The 18,485-nt window shown below is 38.7% G+C and overlaps 1 protein-coding gene across 3 annotated transcripts in view; it reads right to left on the reverse strand.

Annotated features, from left to right (window-relative positions):
* The window catches only part of waca (WW domain containing adaptor with coiled-coil a), a 133,136-nt gene that overhangs the window by 40,055 nt on the left and 74,596 nt on the right, over positions 1 to 18,485 (reverse strand). For all 3 annotated transcript variants that reach the window (XM_069914517.1, XM_069914515.1, XM_069914518.1), the window contains 2 exons: positions 16,966 to 17,211; positions 2,303 to 2,425 (listed from right to left, as the gene is read on the reverse strand). In XM_069914517.1, coding sequence (XP_069770618.1) covers positions 2,303 to 2,425; positions 16,966 to 17,211 — 369 coding nt within the window. The remainder of the gene's footprint in view (positions 1 to 2,302; positions 2,426 to 16,965; positions 17,212 to 18,485) is intronic.

Raw genomic sequence — 18,485 nt, forward strand, 5'->3', positions numbered from 1 at the left:
GCTGCACTGTTTTCCAGGGGATTTGATTTATGATTGGTATATTCGTAAGTTTACATTTCATTATTACCACCACCAGAGGGAACTCTATTTCATTAAACTTAAACTGGCATGTGCAAATCGAACACAAGCTTCAATTTTGACTGTTCTTGACAATTCTCAATTTGTAACCAAGTTAGAAAATTTAAAAAAAAATGAAACTGTTGATATTAATGAGGAACTGTCAGATTAGTGATTTAAGTTATGTTTGAATAAAAAATGCACAAAATAATTGCAAGAATGTAGATCAAAAATCCAAGATGCAAGCTTGATGCTGATCAAGGAGGTAGAGTGGCATTTGTGTTTTTCCTTCATTCAATTTGCTCAAAGTTGGGGCAATCCACACAAATGTTCACTGCCCTCCTAAACTCAGAGATTGTGGACCCATCTTCAAGAACAATAAAACCTCTGGTATTCAGAATTCAAGTGGCCGGCAGCCTAAAGCAAATCGGCAAAAAAAATCAGAGAAAATAAATTTTAAAGATTAAAATAAATAACAATGAAATAAAAAAGTAAAAAGCATGCAAGTTTAAAGTAGTAAATGTTTTCTGAAGTAACATGTAAATCTTTGGTAAAGATGGGAGCAAATATTTAGCCAGCGGAGTGCCCTCGTAGCAGCTGTTTGAATAGAGTTGTGTTTGAATAAAATGGCGTCGCCCAGGATGAAGAGCTGGTTGATGATGCTCGCTGTTGGTGTGACTCTCTTAAAGTGTCTCCTTATCCGTACTTGGCAAGAGTCGCCCCGGTCACAAGCTTTAACTGTAAACTTGAGGGAAGGTGGGGGGGTGGGGGGTGGGGGTGTAAATCATCTTTTGGGTGGCTCTGTGGAGGAGGAGGAACCTGCAGATGCAGTGATGTTTAAATTTTTTCAAAGAATGCGACTGAAAATAAAGTAAAATGCTTGACAGTACATATATTCACGCAAAAGAAGTTTGTTCAGTGTAAGTACAGTTTAGTATTTCGCCTTTTCTCTTTTAAACTCTTTATTCTTATTGCAGCTGTATTAGTGCCGAACACCAGGGGTTTTACTATATAGTTAAAATAAAAAGCATTCTGCACAAATAATACTTCTGTGATCACTAAGAAAAAAGGTTAATCTTTTGGGCATAAATAATCAAAAAGATACAGACTAATACACACCAAAGCATTTTTCAAAAATGTGCAAATAAATTGATTGCATCATTATATACCTTGCAAATAGTTTTGTGTATTTTCTCCTAAAACAAAATCTCTTCTCATTGATTCAAGACAGACAAGGTACTAGACACAGCACTGGAATATGGAGCAAAAAAAAACAATGTTGGAGGAACTCAGCAGGTCAGGCAGCATCTGTGAAGGAGAAAGGAATTGTCAATATTTTGGGTTAAGACCCTGTATCAGGATCGTCCCAGACATGCTGCTGAAGTTGCTGAATTCCTCAAGCAGTTTTTTTTTTAAATTTGTCAATCAAGTATCCTTTTTACAGATCTCTGTCACTTGTAAATTAGTAAGAGAGCCAAAGGAGATGTGAAAAAGAACACAATCATTTTACAATCATCTAGTTTTTCTTTGATCATTAATCTGGCACTTAACCTTCAATTCCTGGAGATTCCAAGAGAACCCAAATGGCAACTATACATACTCTTAATGTCTGTTGTGGTCATATTTTACTAATCTCAAATGGTGCAGAAAGCAGTATCAATGCTGTTGTCAATGTAATGGACTAAGAGTTGAGGAGAAGGAGAAAATTTTCTGTGACACAATTTCTCAGTTTCAGGTATCCTTAACTCCTGTGTTTTTCTCTCTCTCTCTGCACTTCTACCTCCAATTTTTGTTTCTTTCCCATTCTATCCACAACCATTACCCATTTTCCTCCTCCTGGTTCCATTCACCTAATACTCAGACCTTTCACACTACACCCTCCCCCATCTGGTTCCTTCCCTCTCCCATTATCATTTTGAAACATGCAGACACTGTGATTGTCGTTGAAAACACACAGAAATGCTGGAGGAACTCAGCCGGCCTCGCAGCGTCCTTAGGAAGTAAAGACATATTGCTGATGTTTTGGGCCCGAGCCCTTCTTCAAAGATCATTTTCCTTACTTATCAGATTCTAGCAATGATGGCCTTTGTGTCTCTGTTTCACCCCTTCCCACCACTATCTGCTACTCTTTCTTTTCCTCCAAGTCCACCCATCTCCAACTGACCCCCGTCTTATCCTTTCCGCTGACTGTAATGCAACTCTTTATGACAAAATAATGGAAATTAAGCTTTTTTTAAAACCTTACCCTGAGAAGACAGCTGTGTAGCTTGGGAAAGAAGAGCTGTTATGCTTAAAGCTGATGGTCCAGTTGTGAGGAGCTTATGAAGCATAGACTGCAAGGAAGCTTGTGTGACAGCAGCTGTAAGGACTGCAAAAACAAAATGTGCTTTCTTAAACTTCTGAAATCCAACAGTAACACCAATCAATCACAGCACGTTATGACTTCGTCAACTTCAACCAAGCAATTCTGTCCCAAACTAAAACATCTGTTAAATCCCCATTGTAATTATTACTCGAAGCACTGAAGTTGTTTGAAAGAAAATATAACACACATCAAAATATACATTTCACTTTCACATGAAAAGTGATTAACAGTAACTAACAAAATGAAAAGGCAGATGGAGAAATCATGTAGAAAGTCAACCGGGTCACTATTCTTTCATTCTATCCTCATTGGTCCCATTTCTAAGTAAAATAATATTTTATTATTTGGCAAAGATAATTGAAAGATAATTCAGGATGCAGACTGAATAGAAACAGGGCATAAGTATATCCATGGAGGAACAAATTAATATTTGCAAAACTTTGTTAATGTTGAGGTAGAACAAAAGTGACAAAACATTAAGGAATCGTATTTTAAAATCATCCCAATTAATAGGGTAACAGGTTCATCTGAAGGCCACAGAGAAAGAACAATAAGGTACAAGGTGCTATTTCCCAGGAAAGTCATGGCTTCACAAAAATAAACTAATCAACAAACCCACCTAGAACAAGTTTAAAAAAGATTGTTCCCAAGAACCAACAACTAAGATTCTGTTGAAAAGACCTCATTATGAAAGACTAATATAAATAATTTTTTTATTGCCCTCTCTTCTGCAGATCTTCTCTTCTGAAAAGATTTTGTATTTTTTCTGGTTTCACGCCTAATTCTTTTCAAGTCAGAACCAGTGCACATGTTCATTATGCAACCGTGCAGCATTGCCATGCCATAGAAATTATGCAAAGTACTTCAAGTAAACTAGGGGTTTCTCAGAACCCCTATAAAGCCACAATTTCAACAATATGTTATGAGCCCAAAGGACTCAAAAACTAGCAGCAACAGAAATTCACCAAGACAATGGCTACTTAAACAGAACTGGTTTTATTTGTTTAATACATAATAATATGCCTCAAAACAGCCGCATATTGCCTAAACATCCAGCTTTACATGCGGGGCAATTGGCCACTTGAAAGTGCCTATTGTTTCTGCAAAGCCAACTATAGCCAACTGCATATCTCTTCCATGACAAATGAGATGTTTGTGTAATGTGACCTGATAACTAAACCTCAAATTTTTACCCTTTTAAGATATATTTGATCATAATTTTATTAACTTAATTAACATAAGAACACAAGAAATAGGAGCAGGCCAACAGCCCTTTGAACCACCTTCATCAGTCAATGAGATTCATGGCTGATCTCCACCTACCTGCATTTCCCCTATATCCCTAAATTACTCTACTTCGTAAAACTGTATGTAACCTTGTCTTAAATATATTTACTGAGGTAGCCTCAACTGCTTCGATGGGCAGCAAATTCCATAGACTCACCACCCTCTGGGAAAAGCAGTTCTTCCCCAGCTCTGTCCTAAATCTACTACCTGGATTCTTGAGGCGATGTCCCTAGTTCTAGTCTCCCCCACCAATGGGAACAACTTATCTACCTCTCTTATCTATGCCTTTCATAATTTTATACACATCTCTAAGATTCCCTCTCATTCTTCTAAATTCCAGCGAGTACAGTTCCAGACGACTGAAACTCTCCTCAAAGGCTAACTCACTCACCTCTGGAATCACCCTGGTTAAACTCCTCTGCACCACTTCCAAAGCCAGTACATCTTTCTTTAAGTAAGGAGATCAGAACTGTTTGCAGTACTCCAGATGTGGCCTCACCAGTACCTTGTATAGTTTCAGCATAACCTCCCTGTTCCTAAATTCAATCCATCTTGTAATGAAGGCCAACATTTCATTTGCCTTTTTGATAGCCTGCTGCATCTACAAACTAACCTTTTGCAATTCATGCACAAGCACTCCCAAGTCCTTCTGCACTGCAGGATTCTGTAATCGCTTGCTATTTAAATAATAATAATCAATTTTTCCTTCCCAAGTGAATAACTTCACATTTACCTACATTGTACTTCATCTGCCAAATCTTTGTCCACTCACTTATCCAATCTATATCTCTGCAGACTTTCTGTCTCCTCTGCACAAATTGCTTTTCTGCTCACTTTAGTGTCATCAGCAAACTTAGATATACTTTGCCATCTCTTCTGGATCGTTAATATATATCGTGAAGATGTGGGCCCAACACCACCCCCTGCAGTACCCCACTCACCACTGAACACCAACCAGAAAAACACCCTTGTATCCAAGCCCTCTACTTTCTATTGGTTAACCAATCCTGTATCCATGCTAATACATCATCCCCAACTCGATGCATCTTTGCCTAATGAGCACGTAGAGCCAGTTTCATAATCAAACACAACTCAATTAAGAAAAATCTCAGAAAAGTGAGGTGGCATTTCTGAAGGGAACGAGTTACCCACTGCACTGAGAGCTGAAATCTGATTTCAAGAAATTCAAGAAAATGGTCCAGATCTGCTTGTTTGAGGTCTTTGTTCCACTTGATTATGATTCTATAACCTCATTAGATCCTTGTGCTCCCAGACACCCAACTACCTTGAAAATTACCAGGGCCTTATTTCACTTTAACTTAGTGTGTTCACTGAAAATCTTATTATAAAATACATACAACAAGCAAATTAAAAAAATGAATTATACATGTGATGGAAGTATTAATTGGAAATGAAATCTTAAAGTCCAGAAGTATATTGAGGTTTTACTGAAGTTTAAAACAGTCACCACCAAGACTAAATGCTGCAGTTCCAGTAAGGTTACATGAATCACTATGCTCATTTACCACACATACCTCTATCAGGAACCTGGTGAAAATGGTTGCTGTCCATTTGTACTCCTGAGCATTGAATTACCCAGTGGCTCGGTGTCAAGAAGCTTAGATCAACAGTGTGTCACTTATGACAGATGTGAGGGCCTGAACTGAACCCTGGCAATAACGCCAATAATGGAAATGCATACTGGAAGACTACGTACATGGTTTCTCTCATCACCTGATAGATGTGGTGTCTGCCTTTTGTCTGCAAATTTCTCCACAGCCTGGAGTTTTCTTTATCGTTATTGGCTGTTGACCTTATTACCAACAAGAAAGCTCCAGGTTTCAGGGAGAGAATGCAATTTGTAAAGTTATATATGGGTAGGACATGTAGAGGAAGAGCTATTAAGAACTGGAATACAATACAAATTTACCAATGGTTGGTCTACACTCATGCAATTCTAATTGCCACAATACTGTTACAGTAGGTGCTTTCAAACTGCCTTGTAAAATGGGGTTAACCTGGCAATTTGTCTGGTTGGCGTTCCACTCATAAGGCAGCTTGAAAGGGTCCAACCCGGTCAGTGTCGTCCAAAGTCAACCAGGTCCCTGCCCTACCCAGGAGGTAGTCAGGGAACCCAGTTAAACTTACCCAGGACTCATCAACTGGCGGCTCAAACAGCAAAATGGCCAACCCAGCTACTCCTGTGATGTCAGCACTTCAGAGGGAAATCCCGGCTGAAGGGTCTCTAGTGATTTGGGGGTAGGGGGGTCACTGCCAGGGTCCAGGGTAGAGAAGTGGAGGGGGGAGTGAGAGGTCGCTGCTGCAAGGGGGAAGAGACGGGGTCCACAATCAGGGGGAGTGAGGTTGATGTCGCTTGGGGGGGGTGGGGGTGGGGGGGTTGGTACGATCAGTTGCAGAGGGGTTGGCTCCCACAGGGGAGAGAGAAGAGGGATCGACTGCTTAAAAGGTGCTGGAGGCTTTACCCCACTAATTGCACCTGGGTCTCAGGAGGGCAACCCGGGTGCTGCAGCTTAAAAGCACCTAGTGCCAGAGACCTGGGTTCAAATCTGGTCTGTCTATAGGGAATTTGTACATTCTCTTCGTGTCTGTGAGGGTTTCCTCCAAGTGCTATTGTGTTCTCACACATTCCAAAGGGTTGGTAGGTTAATTGATTAGATGGGCACATTTAGGTGACACAGGTTCGTTGGCAGGAGGGACCTGTGTACTGTGCTATGTCTGCAAATTAAAATATTTTAAAAAATAACCTAAATAGGGTAATTCAAAGCAGATTTCTACATTAACACCAACAATTTGAGATACCTGACAAAATACAACAGCTATACTCCTCAGACAGATATAAAACATTCCAACAATAACTTGATCAAGAAACAAACAATTTGAGGAAAGATAGGACCTGGAAACTGGGTAGAAAAGCCCAATGCAACAAATCCAAAACAATTTTTGCATCTTGAATTTGGGGTGAGAGACCATAATAATTTCTAAATGCAAAAATAATAAAGTATATAAAGAAAAAAAATCAAACAGAAACAAAGAAATTTTTAAAAGTGTTAAGAGAGAGACGTGGTGTACACGCGTTCAAATTTTTGAAGTTGGTAGGTTTGGTCAACAAAAGCAAATGCAATGTTATTTATCCACAATAGCAATTAACACAAAATTAATCGATTTCAACTAAGTTAAATTTGGTCTTAGGTGAATAACATTTTCAAGTTTCAAAAGAATTAAAAGGAATTGACAAATAAATGGCTCTTGGAACTCTTGTCATGGGCAGTGCAAAAGTTATTGCCCTCTTCAGAGGACAGCGAAAATTGATTTGATATGGCAAAAATCATAGAAGCTTTAAGATATCATAATTTACAATCAGTTAATTGGTATTGTTTTAACAATCAAATTAAAATGATAGGATCTTAATTTTTATTTAATTTCTTTTTTAGTCATATTTGAGAATTTATGTTGATTAGTTACTTCCACATTGTATTTTATTAATCCAACAGTTCATTGACAGATACAACAGAATTTTAAAAAACATATCTTGCATGCAGATCACAGTCAGCATATGCAACTGTAATGGATCTGTGTTAATATTAAGGTAAATGCACCAATGTAGGTTAAGCTATATTTCATAAAAATGTCTCAGTAAAGTAAGTTATAGAGTTAAAATATTGTATATATATTTTTAGTAAGTTGGTTGTGGGCTGCTACATGGTCACACACAGGTCACATATTTACAGAGAACCACTGTACTCAGAAAGAGTTCATTCTTGGAGTTGACACATCTAAAAAGCAGAGCCTTCAAGGACTATGTGTGGTTTCTTAAAAGTATTTTTTGTTGGTATATGCAACATTTTTATGGCATGTACCAGATTTTGTGGAATCATAAAACTTACTTAAGCCTCTTGAAGCAGGGGTGCAGTCAAATGCTGTTATGGATGGAAGTGGTTTGGGAAAGGCAAGAGGTTTTGCAGAAATGAAACTAAAACTGTGATGTCACATCCCATGATGTCAGAGAACTATATACTTAAGGCAGAGAGACATTTTGACTCAGAAGAAGACTGAAGCGATGGAAGAAACACAACAGGATTGGGGTGGTAATCTCTAGAAAGAGAGGGAGATGAAGTTATATGTTGTGTTATCCTTTTTACAGGAGATACATAACATGAGTGGCTTTTAAATAAGACCACTTCCAACTGCTCTTTTAAGATGAGAGGCAGCCTCATTTGTGCCCAGATGTTCACTCCTGTATGAATATCTATCTGAAAGAAAGCTCATCAAGACTTGTGAGTTTAAAGAGATCTGAAAATATAAAGTTTAAAAGTGATTCATAATTACTTCTGAACTGTGATTTAAAAGGATCTTCAAAGTTCAATAATATGTTTGAAAATGGACTTTAAAATAGACTTTTTCAGAATCTATCTTAAACCGTGATGGTTTTGGACTTTTAACACACACACACATTTACATTTAATTTAGAGTTAAGTTTAGAGATAAGAAATGTCATGTTTTTTATAGTTTAATAAAAACTATTATTTTGAATTTACCATTGTTTAGCCAATTTTCCATTGTTGTTCCTTTGTTAGTACTAGTAAAATTTTATTAGTTCATAACAATCACACGAAATAGAACTACAAAACAGAATACATCCAAAGTATGCAAAAATCCAAACACAACTCAATTTTACCTCACTGAATCAGAACCAATCTCTCATTTGGCTTTTAGTTTGCAATTTTAATGTCTTTTAAATTTTATTGCACAATCACTCTAGTGAAAAGACTTGGTGGAAACTACCTTGTTAAAAAAAATAGCATGAGCATGCAAGTAATTGCAATTTTCAACAAAAATTAGACTGTTTACAATAAAACAAAATCAGAGTAGAGGAACACACAAGTATGAAGTTACCAGTGAGGGTTTGAAAAGACAAAAAATCTGTTCATCCAAAATTTACAAGTTCACCAGTGACTGTTACACAAAACAGAAGACTGCTTGATTTAAGGAGGCACAAGAGACTAGAAATTCTGGAACTTGGAGGAAAAAACAAACTGCTTGATGAACTAATTGTGTGTCAAGCAGCATCTGTGAGAGGGAAAAAAATTGTCGATATGCATCAGAACTATCAATAAAGTAATCAATCATCAGCATTTTGATTTTAAAAAGGATAGGAAATAGAAATAAAAAGTGGGCAGAGTGTGGGTAAAATCAGTATAAAAGGGACAGCAGAAAGTCACCAGTTTCCAGTTGATCATAGAACACTCTGATCCCCAGGGATGAGTGTGTTTAGTGCAAAAGCAGTTAGTGTCCCAGTTAAGGGTGGCCCAGTGGAAACAGCACAAAGGGCTTCCTATCTTGGGACGCTGCATAGCCAATTAACTGGGATGCCAGTGAAAAAGGGGCCACAGAGGGGATTTTTAAAAAAAACTAATAAAGTGCAAAAGAGTCTTTAAGTGAGTCCCTAATGGAGTTTGTTGTTGAGGAGTTTGATGGTGGAAGGGTAGTAACTGCTCCTCATCCAGGGTGAAGCAAGTCTTGTGGCACCTATACCTCTTTCCTGATGACAGCAGCAAGAACAGAGGATGTGGTGGCTGATGAGGATCTGTGATCATTGCCGCAGCTCTCCAATGGCAGTGTTCCTTGTAGAAGTTCTCGATCATATGAAAGGGTTTGCCTGTGATGTCCTGGACTCTGTCCAGGACCTTTGGAGGGCTTTACACTCTGGATTATTGGTGTCCCCATACCAGATCATGATGCAGCCGGTCAGCACACTTTCCACCACACAAATTTGACAGGATTTCTGATGTCACGTCAAACCTCTGAAAATTCCTAAGGAAGCAGAGGTGCCGAAGTGCTTTCTTCACAATGCCATTACTATATTGGCTCCTAGAAGGTGACCCCCAAGAACTTAAATTTGCTTACCCTTTCCATCTCTGATTCCCAAATGATCACCTTGAGTTTTCCTATCCTGAAGTCAACAATCGGTTCCTTGGTTTTGGTGACACGGAGTGCAAGGTTGTTGTTGGTGCCAAGGTTACAATCTCCCTCCTGTATGCTGACTTATTGCCCCTTTTTATACAACCCACTACCGTGGTATCGTCGGGAAATTTGTAGATGGTGTTAATGTCATACTGCGTCACAGTCGTAAGTGTACAACAAGTGGAGTAAGGGGTTATGAATGCTGCCCTGTGGAGCTCTTGTACTGATGGAAATTTTGCAAGAGTTGTTCTTACCAATGCTCATTGATTGTGGTCTGGAAGTGAGGAATTCTAGGATCCAATTACACTGGGAAGTGTTGAGTTCCAATTTTATTGGGTGATGGTGTTAAATGCAAGTAAAGAGAATTCTGATGAATGCATCTTAACTGTCCAGGTGTTCCAGGACTTTGTGTAGAGCCAGTGAGACGGCATCCACCGTGGACCTGTTGCTACGATAGGCGAATTGGAACAGATCTATGTCACTGCTCAGACAGGAGCTGATATGTTTCAACCCCAGCCTTTCAAACACTTCATCATTGTTGATGTAAGTGCTAATGGTCGAAAGTCATTAAGACAGGTTACTATGCTCTTTTTGGGTCCTGGTATGATTGACACTTGTTTGATACAGGTGAATACCATGACCTGTTGGAGTGAGATGTTGAAGATATCTGCAAATACATTGGAAAGTTGGTCAGCACAGATTTTTAAACTCATTTGGGTAATCTGTCCGGATCGATGCTTTCTTCAGATTCACTCTTTCTGGAAGGTATCCTACATGCCATCCTCGGGATACAGACAGGCAGCCCTCTTGAGATAGCGCTTCACATAGAATGGACATTCAAAGGAGAGGAAGTTGGTGCCTGTGATGAATTTGGCCAGGTTTGCCACTAACTGCAGCCTTCTATTCTGGAGGTTCATTCAGAGAATTCAGCGACATGCCAAATCTCTTCAAATTTCTTGCATTGGTGTGCCTTCTTCAGTTTCTTCGCTGAGCTGACTTCAGGATATCCTCTGATAGAAGGACTCACAAGGACTTGAAAAGAATACCATCTTCTCCTCCATTCCTTAAAGATAGGTGCATGGTCTCTTGTTATCCCCTTCTTGAAGTTCACACAAGTTCCTTGGTCTTTCTAATGTTTAGTGCTAGAGTTTTGTTCTGGCACCACACCACAAAAATCTCAATTTCCATCCTACATTCTGACATGATTTTTTTATTATTCAGCCAACAATGGTAGTTCCATCAGCAGATTTATAGCTTTTATTGGAGCCAAACTTGGCTATGCAATCATAAGTGTGGAAGGAATAGAGGAGAGGACAACCTTAAGATGCATGGTTGCTATTCAGATAATAGACATAGAAATCTATAGCATAGTACAGACCCTTCAGTCCAGTGTTATGCAACCTAGTAACCTACTCTAACAACCACCAAGATTTCCTTGCTGTATAACCATCCATTTTTCTCAGTTCCATACACTTGTCTAATAGACTCTTAAAAGATCCTATTGTACCTGCCTCCACCTTAGAAGTCAACAGTGCATTCCTTTCTTTGTGTACTCCCAAGCACCTCAAAATTATGCTCCCTTGTGTTAGCCATTCAGCCATGGAAAAAAGCCTCTGACCATCCACAGGATCAATGCCTATTATTGTACACCAGGAGAGGTGATGTTGTCAATCCACATAGACAGGGGTCTGCCGATCACTAAATCGAGCATCCAGTTGCAGAGAGATGAACGGAGTCTCAGATCCCAGAGTTTGGTATGATGGTGTTAATTGCCAAGATATATTATGAAATTTATATTTTAAGTGGTGGAAAAAAATGCTAGGACATTATCAAAGCATTTGCTGCAGACTAACAATAATCAGTGTGATTGTAGCACTACATTATTGATCATCATTAAAAGAACCAATGAAAAGAACTGTTCACATTGACAAGTGAGCTGATAAGTCAAAGTAAAAATATAAAATATCTGGTCAAAGAACATTTCAAAAGTAAAATTCGTCACATAAAGGAAAATGGACAGGATTACAAGAAAAGCTTTTCAGCAAGATGACACTGCCTCTACGTCCATGTTGCAAGATTCTTTCTTGAAAATGTTTCATGAAAATGCTAAATGTATCATAACCATATAACCATTTACGGAGCGGAAACAGGCCATGTTGGCCTTTCGAGTCCACACTGGTTCACTAGAACAGCTCCACTAGCTCAAACCTCCCTCTCTATCTTGCATATGAGAGCAGAGCATTGCTTCCAAAGTGGAGAAGCAATAAAAGATTTGTACAATTATTTAAATTTAGAGGAAAATTTCGACAAAATCGTTTAATTCTGACATTGTGCAATAAGTGCAACTGAATTATCAAGGTGGCAATCACATGGAACAAGACTAATCAAGTGAGAATTGAAGGATCTACGCAACAATGCCATGAAAATAGATAATAAGTAACTGCATCTGTAAAGTAGCCAAATGATAACAATAGCGGGTTCAGTTTATTCATGGGATCGAGACTTCACTGGCAAGACCAATACTTATCAATTTTTCTGAACTGCTCATGAGAAGGCCAATTAACCATATAACCATTTATGGAGCGGAAACAGGCCATGTTGGCCTTTCGAGTCCGCACCGGTTCACTGATTTTGTGCGCCTTCTTCAGGCATTGGTCCCAGTAGATCTTCATTCAATAACAACTTTTTCAATGTCTTCTAGCAAAGGCATAAGTTAAAAACTTTTTTCAGGGACTAGGCACAGTAACAAAGAACGAACAGAATTATTTCCAAGTTGGACTACTGTATGACATGCAGTATTTGCCTTAGACCTTTTCACTGAAGCTTTTGTCAGTTTGGGAGGTTTTGTCAGAGAACCCTCAGCAAGAACAGCTCCTGACCAGCACCCTCAAGTTCATTATTATCTGATTGTACATATCCAACCAAACAAAACAGCATCTCTCTGGAACATGGTGCACACACAAACACACAATAAACAGTACATAATAATCACATAAATAATTAAAAATATATACATTTATAATATATATATGTATTTATAATAATATATTTATAATCATAATATATTTGTGATGATTTACATGGTTACAGGATTTCATCAATCTCACCCTACAAGAAGCTATTACCCATCTTAATTTTGATTCTCCTGTACCTCCTTGATGGTAGTAGGATGAAGATCCTGTGCACTGGATGAAAAAGATCTGCTATAATTCTTTGAGCCTTATTTAGGCAATGGTCCAAGTAAATGTCATGACAAGAAGGAAGGGATAGTCCAGAGATCTTCTCCCCTTTTAATGATCTTCTGTATAGACTTGTGGTCTCATGTTTTCCAGCTGCCACACAACTCAATAATGCAGCCAGACAAGACATTTTCAATTGTGCTCCTGTAATAGGTGGTCAAGATGGGAGCTGGCACCCTTGCTCCTCAGCCTCAAGGAGTGTTGGCACTGCTCCACCTTCCTGACTAATGAGGTGTGATAGTTCAGGATAGGGTGTCCTTTATATGCACGCAAAGGAACTTTAGGCTCTCCATGTCTGAACTATTGATGTGCAGTGGGGAATGGTCCACCTTCAACTTCCTCAAGTCCACAATCATCACTTTTGCCTTGACATTGTTGTGAACCATTTTACGAGCTTTTCAACTTCCTCTCTGTAATGTGGCTCATCGTTATTGCTGTTGAGGCCATCTACTGTTGTATCATCCGCAAATTTGATGATGCCGTTAGAAACTAACCTGGGAGTGCAGTCATGAATCAGCAGCGCGAACAGTAGTGGACTGAGCACACAGCCCTGAGATGCGACAGTGCTCAATATGATGGGGTTTGAGGTTTTGCTGCCAACCCAGACAGAGTGTGGTCTTTCCATCAGGAAGTCCAGAATCCAATTGCAGAGAGGTGTGTCGAGTTCCATCAAGGACAGTTTATCCACCAGCCTCTTTAAGGTGATAAAGAAGGCGAAGTACATGCAGCCGATACTCAACTTCTGACCTGTTTTTCTAGATAATGTACTTGGGACCAGTCTAGTTCATTTTCTGATCAATGATGAGCCCTTGGATCTTTTTTCCACATTTGAATCAAGAGGGTAAAAAGTCTCATAGTAAATGGTCTCAAAAGATGAAACTGAGCAACAATGAAGAAATAACTGGTGAGTAAATGGTGTTTGATGGCAGTATAGTCTCCATCATCCTGTTGACCAACTGGGTAGCAAATTACCAGATTGGATTTGTCCTGCCTTTGATGGACTTGGCCCTAGATCCAAGAATAAAGTACCTAATGTTAAAGTCTGTTGGAGCACTACATCAGTCTCCATGCAAAATAAAAATCAGTGCAAGGTTAACAGCATGAAGGTCAAATGAACCAAAAACTTAGCAGCAGATTTGTTACTTTAATTTCAAAGAGACAGAATTCCTGCATATTCTGTTTGAGGAATATTATTGAACATCAGATGAATGGCAAAGGTAGTGGTACTATGTGAGACTCTGAAATGGTGCACACATAGTGCATTGAAGAGTTCATGTGTCATTTATCCACAGTTTAAACTTGAAGCTAGTCAGATAATACCAATGAAGAATGGAAGGCATCAGCTCCTTCAGTCACTAATCAAAACTAAATGAAAATTGGCGAGTATCTCAGTTACATTCGCAAGTGGAAATGTTACTTTAGCAGCACAATTCTTTTAAAAAAACTGGAATTAATGGATCAAGTTTATATCTCCATAACCATATCAGGTTATTTGCATCTCATGAATTCAGGTACATGCATAATTTCATTATGGAGAACTCATTAAGAACAAGTTTTGATAATATTACACAGATTCCTATTAACATATCCATTAAAACAATGGATTACTTTTTCCACCATCTCCAATGCTTCTGAACTCACATACCAGTTCAAATTGCACTGTAAATAATATAATAACTAAGTTTGCAAGGAATGTATTGAAGAAAATGTTTACTAATAATGCACCATCAAATTTGTCTCAGAAAATGACAGAAGATCAAACTAGTTTATATTTGGGAAAATAAGATATGACAAATATGAGACCATTCAGTCAACTGTATCTGAGCATTTCTGATTCAGCTATCCTCTTAATCCACTTCCTTGCCTTTCCAAATATCCTCACATTTATTTCCATTTAGCACACTTCTACATGCCAGTTCACCACTCTATAAAGGCATGGCATTCCACATCACAATGGAAAAGATGTTTGCTCATTTCCCTCTTGCTCCATTTTCAACTCTCTTTACACCATTTATGGGTCCCCACTCGCTTCAAAAGGACATCTATCATTTCAGTGTCTAAGAGCAAGATGACATGGCTCAATAACCATCAGATGGTGGCATTGACATCTACTATAATGAAGTTCCCTGAGAGGTTAGTTATAGGGCAAATCACCTCCTTGTCAGGAAATATCTGGACCCACTTCAGTTTGCCTATTGTTACAACAGGTCAACTACAGATACCATTTTGCTGGCCCTCCACCCTGTGCAGGATCACAAATACCATAGGAAAACCTACGACAGATGGTTGACTACAAATGTGTTCAACACTATCTGATCAGCAAGGCTCATGATCAAGCGGAAGGACCTGGGACTCTGTCTGCCTCTCTGCAACTGGATCCTCGACTTATAAATTGGCAGTCAGCAAAACGTGTGCTTTGGCAACATCACCTCCTCCACAATGACCATAAACACTGGGAACTTCTTCCCCTATTTTATTCCCGCACATGGGTACATCCATGACTGCGTAATCAAATTCGGCTCCAATTCGATCTACAAATTCACCAATGACACCACCATTGCTGGACTAATAACCTGAAATATAGAATACAGAATGGAGATTGAGAAACTTGCTGGGCTGTGCCATAACAATCTTGCTCTTAACCACAAAGATGAAGGGACTTATCATTGATTCTTGGGATGAGAGGGCGAGGGACCACATACCTGTCTGCAATGATGAGTAGGAGATGAAGAGAGTCAAAACCTTTCCTGAAGCCAGCACACTGAGTCAAACATGAAGAAGGCACACCAGTGCCTCTACTTTCTAAGGAATCCAAGAACACCTGGCATGTAGTTGGATATTTTATCAAACTTCTACAGGTGGACTGTGGAAAGCATACTGGTTGGTTGAATCACAGCCTGATTTGGTAGTTTGAGAACCCATGAAGGCTGAAGGCTGCAGAAGGTAGTAAACATAGACACATGCATTGGAGGTATCTATGTCAGCCAATGCCTCAGGAAGGCAGCCAGCATCATAGAGAATCCCCAGCACCCTGGCCACAGCCTGTTCTCACTGCGACCTATAGGCAGAAGTCTGAAAACTAGTTCTTCAAGGTTCAAGAACAGTTAATTTCCAATAGCTTTCACATTCTTGAAACTTCCCTTGGTCCACTGATCATGCAAGTCACTTGCACATTAGTTTTTTTGCACTAGGATTACTGTAAATATTTATTGTCTATCTTATGTATGTATCATCTTAATTTAATTCAATGACAGTATTTTACTACTACCTTTTATCTTTATAAGTATCTTTTTGGCTGGGGTAAGAAAGAATTTCAGGCATATGTACAATGCTAATGACAATAAACTAATCATCATTTTGTAATTTTGCCTTAAATTTGTGCTCTCCAGTTATCTTTTTTATCTTCTTGTAAACATTTTGTTTTCATTTACCCAGTCAAAACCCAGAATAGGATTGAACAGTTATCAAATCTCCACTTTATCCTTTGCTCAAAGAAACATTAGATCGACCTCTTCCCCCTCTCCACATATTTAATCTCCTTTGTCCTCGGCATCAGTAAACTTGAACTCTTGTACAATCACAACCATTTTAAATAAAATGTAATCACTTGCCACAGAGAGAGAGAAACAAGGGCAAATGACAAAAAAAAACCTGTTTTTGCCAGTTTTAAGAAGTCCTTCAAAGAAAGAAAGTGAAATTTAAAAAAAGGGTTGTGCACAGAATTCCATATACAAAGAGCAAAGTTTAATTAAACTTTTGAAAAACCAGAAAATCAGACTGAAGATTTTGTGGCAATGAGGGATTTGAAAAGAATGACAAGAATGTGGTTATGCTTTGATGAATTAGATGAAGGTGCCAAACCTGCCTACAAAATTGAAGTTTGGTGGGATGAACTATACAAAATTACCATTTTGTTTCCCTGTTAATTTTATGTCTTAAAAAGTCACATCATTTAAAAGGTCACACATCAAAAAGCAACTGTAAAGTAACGATAAACACCCAACTTTTTGAAAGCTATTGAAAACTGACACTTACCTTCATTTATTTTTGACATATCCACATTAGCATTGTTAAGCTGCAAGGTAGCTTGTAAAGCAGGAAGTAATTGCCGCAAAAGATTTGGATCCTGAAGCAGTGGAGGAATAGGTGATTGAGGAACAGGTGAAACAGGAACAGTAGATGTAGTGGCTGATGGCGTCTGAGAAGCTGGAGTCATTCCAGAGGAAGACGATGAAGGAGTAGCACATGAATGAGACGTTGGCTTCTCCACTGAAGTTGTTTCTGGTGAAGGAGGGGAGAGAAACATCAAAACATTGTTTCATAAAGAAATTAAAGAAAAATGTTGCAGGGAAGATGTACCATTTCTCCTATTATGTCAGTAAATGTAGAACATGCAAAAAATTCAGTGATGATTTAAACAAAGCTACCATTGACCAGCATTATTGAAAGGTAACTGAAGGGTTTTTCCCCCCCAAGTCCAAGACAACTTTTCTCCTTTCATGGATTCCCATCCATTTTGGATCACATTAAACATGCAAATGATACTATCTGAACCTCTACAGACTCATTCACAACTAGCCCATCAGAACATACAACTCTATTGGTTGATGTAGCAAATTTGAAAAGGTGACTTAAAAAAAGTTTATGCAAGACCATACAAGTAATTTTATTCTTTATGCACAATTCCCAGAAAGGATCAAATAAACATCAACACCAATCAAAGTAATACCCTGAGGATAATTGGAGACAAACACAATTTTGTCAACACCCAACAAAATAAATCAACTGAAGATATGTGTGGCTGAGCCACAATTGTTTATTTGTTGACGCGCAAATTAGATAACAAAACCCAAGATGTATAAAACTTTCCCTACTCACCCAAATGAGAAATGATGATTTCAAAACTACCCACACAGCACCATGTTTGAACCCCGGTAGCTGGCACTGTAACAGCAGTGCACTAACTGCTTTGTTAACAGTGCAGCCCTGAACTGCTGTAGGTCTGATGAGAAAGGCATTCACACTCGTATGACATTTCCTGGAAAGTTCCAAGATTTAAGCCCAGTCAGAATAAAGGACTGAAAATAAATTACAAGTTAAGGTGGTACATGATTTGGGGGTAAATGTTGGTGTTTCCATGCACCTGCAGCATTTTTTCTTCTTGGTTGTCACAGGTTTAAGAAGTACTAGCAGAGAAGGCAAGATCAACAATTGAGGTTTATTTCAGAGATGGCATAAACTGCAGCATTGATGGTGAAGAAGAAAAAATTCAGGACAGATGTCTGCTTCGTCTAAAGGACACTGAGCTTCATGGGTATTGCTGCATTCTTTCCAGGCAAATGGTGGAAAGGTTTTTTTTAAACTTAATCTATGTCCTTTCTACAAGGTACAACCATTGGTATTTTCTGTCCTTAAACCCCAAGTTCCTTTATCCCACACAGGGTCAAATGGTACCTTAATGTCAATTGTGGTCACTTTCATCCCACTTTTGAAATTTATTTCTTTGGAGTAAAGCTGTAGTGAAGCTGGTACCAAGTGGCTCTCAAAAATGAAAA

Source organism: Narcine bancroftii, chromosome 1, assembly GCF_036971445.1.
Source record: "Narcine bancroftii isolate sNarBan1 chromosome 1, sNarBan1.hap1, whole genome shotgun sequence".
NCBI lineage: Eukaryota > Metazoa > Chordata > Chondrichthyes > Torpediniformes > Narcinidae > Narcine > Narcine bancroftii.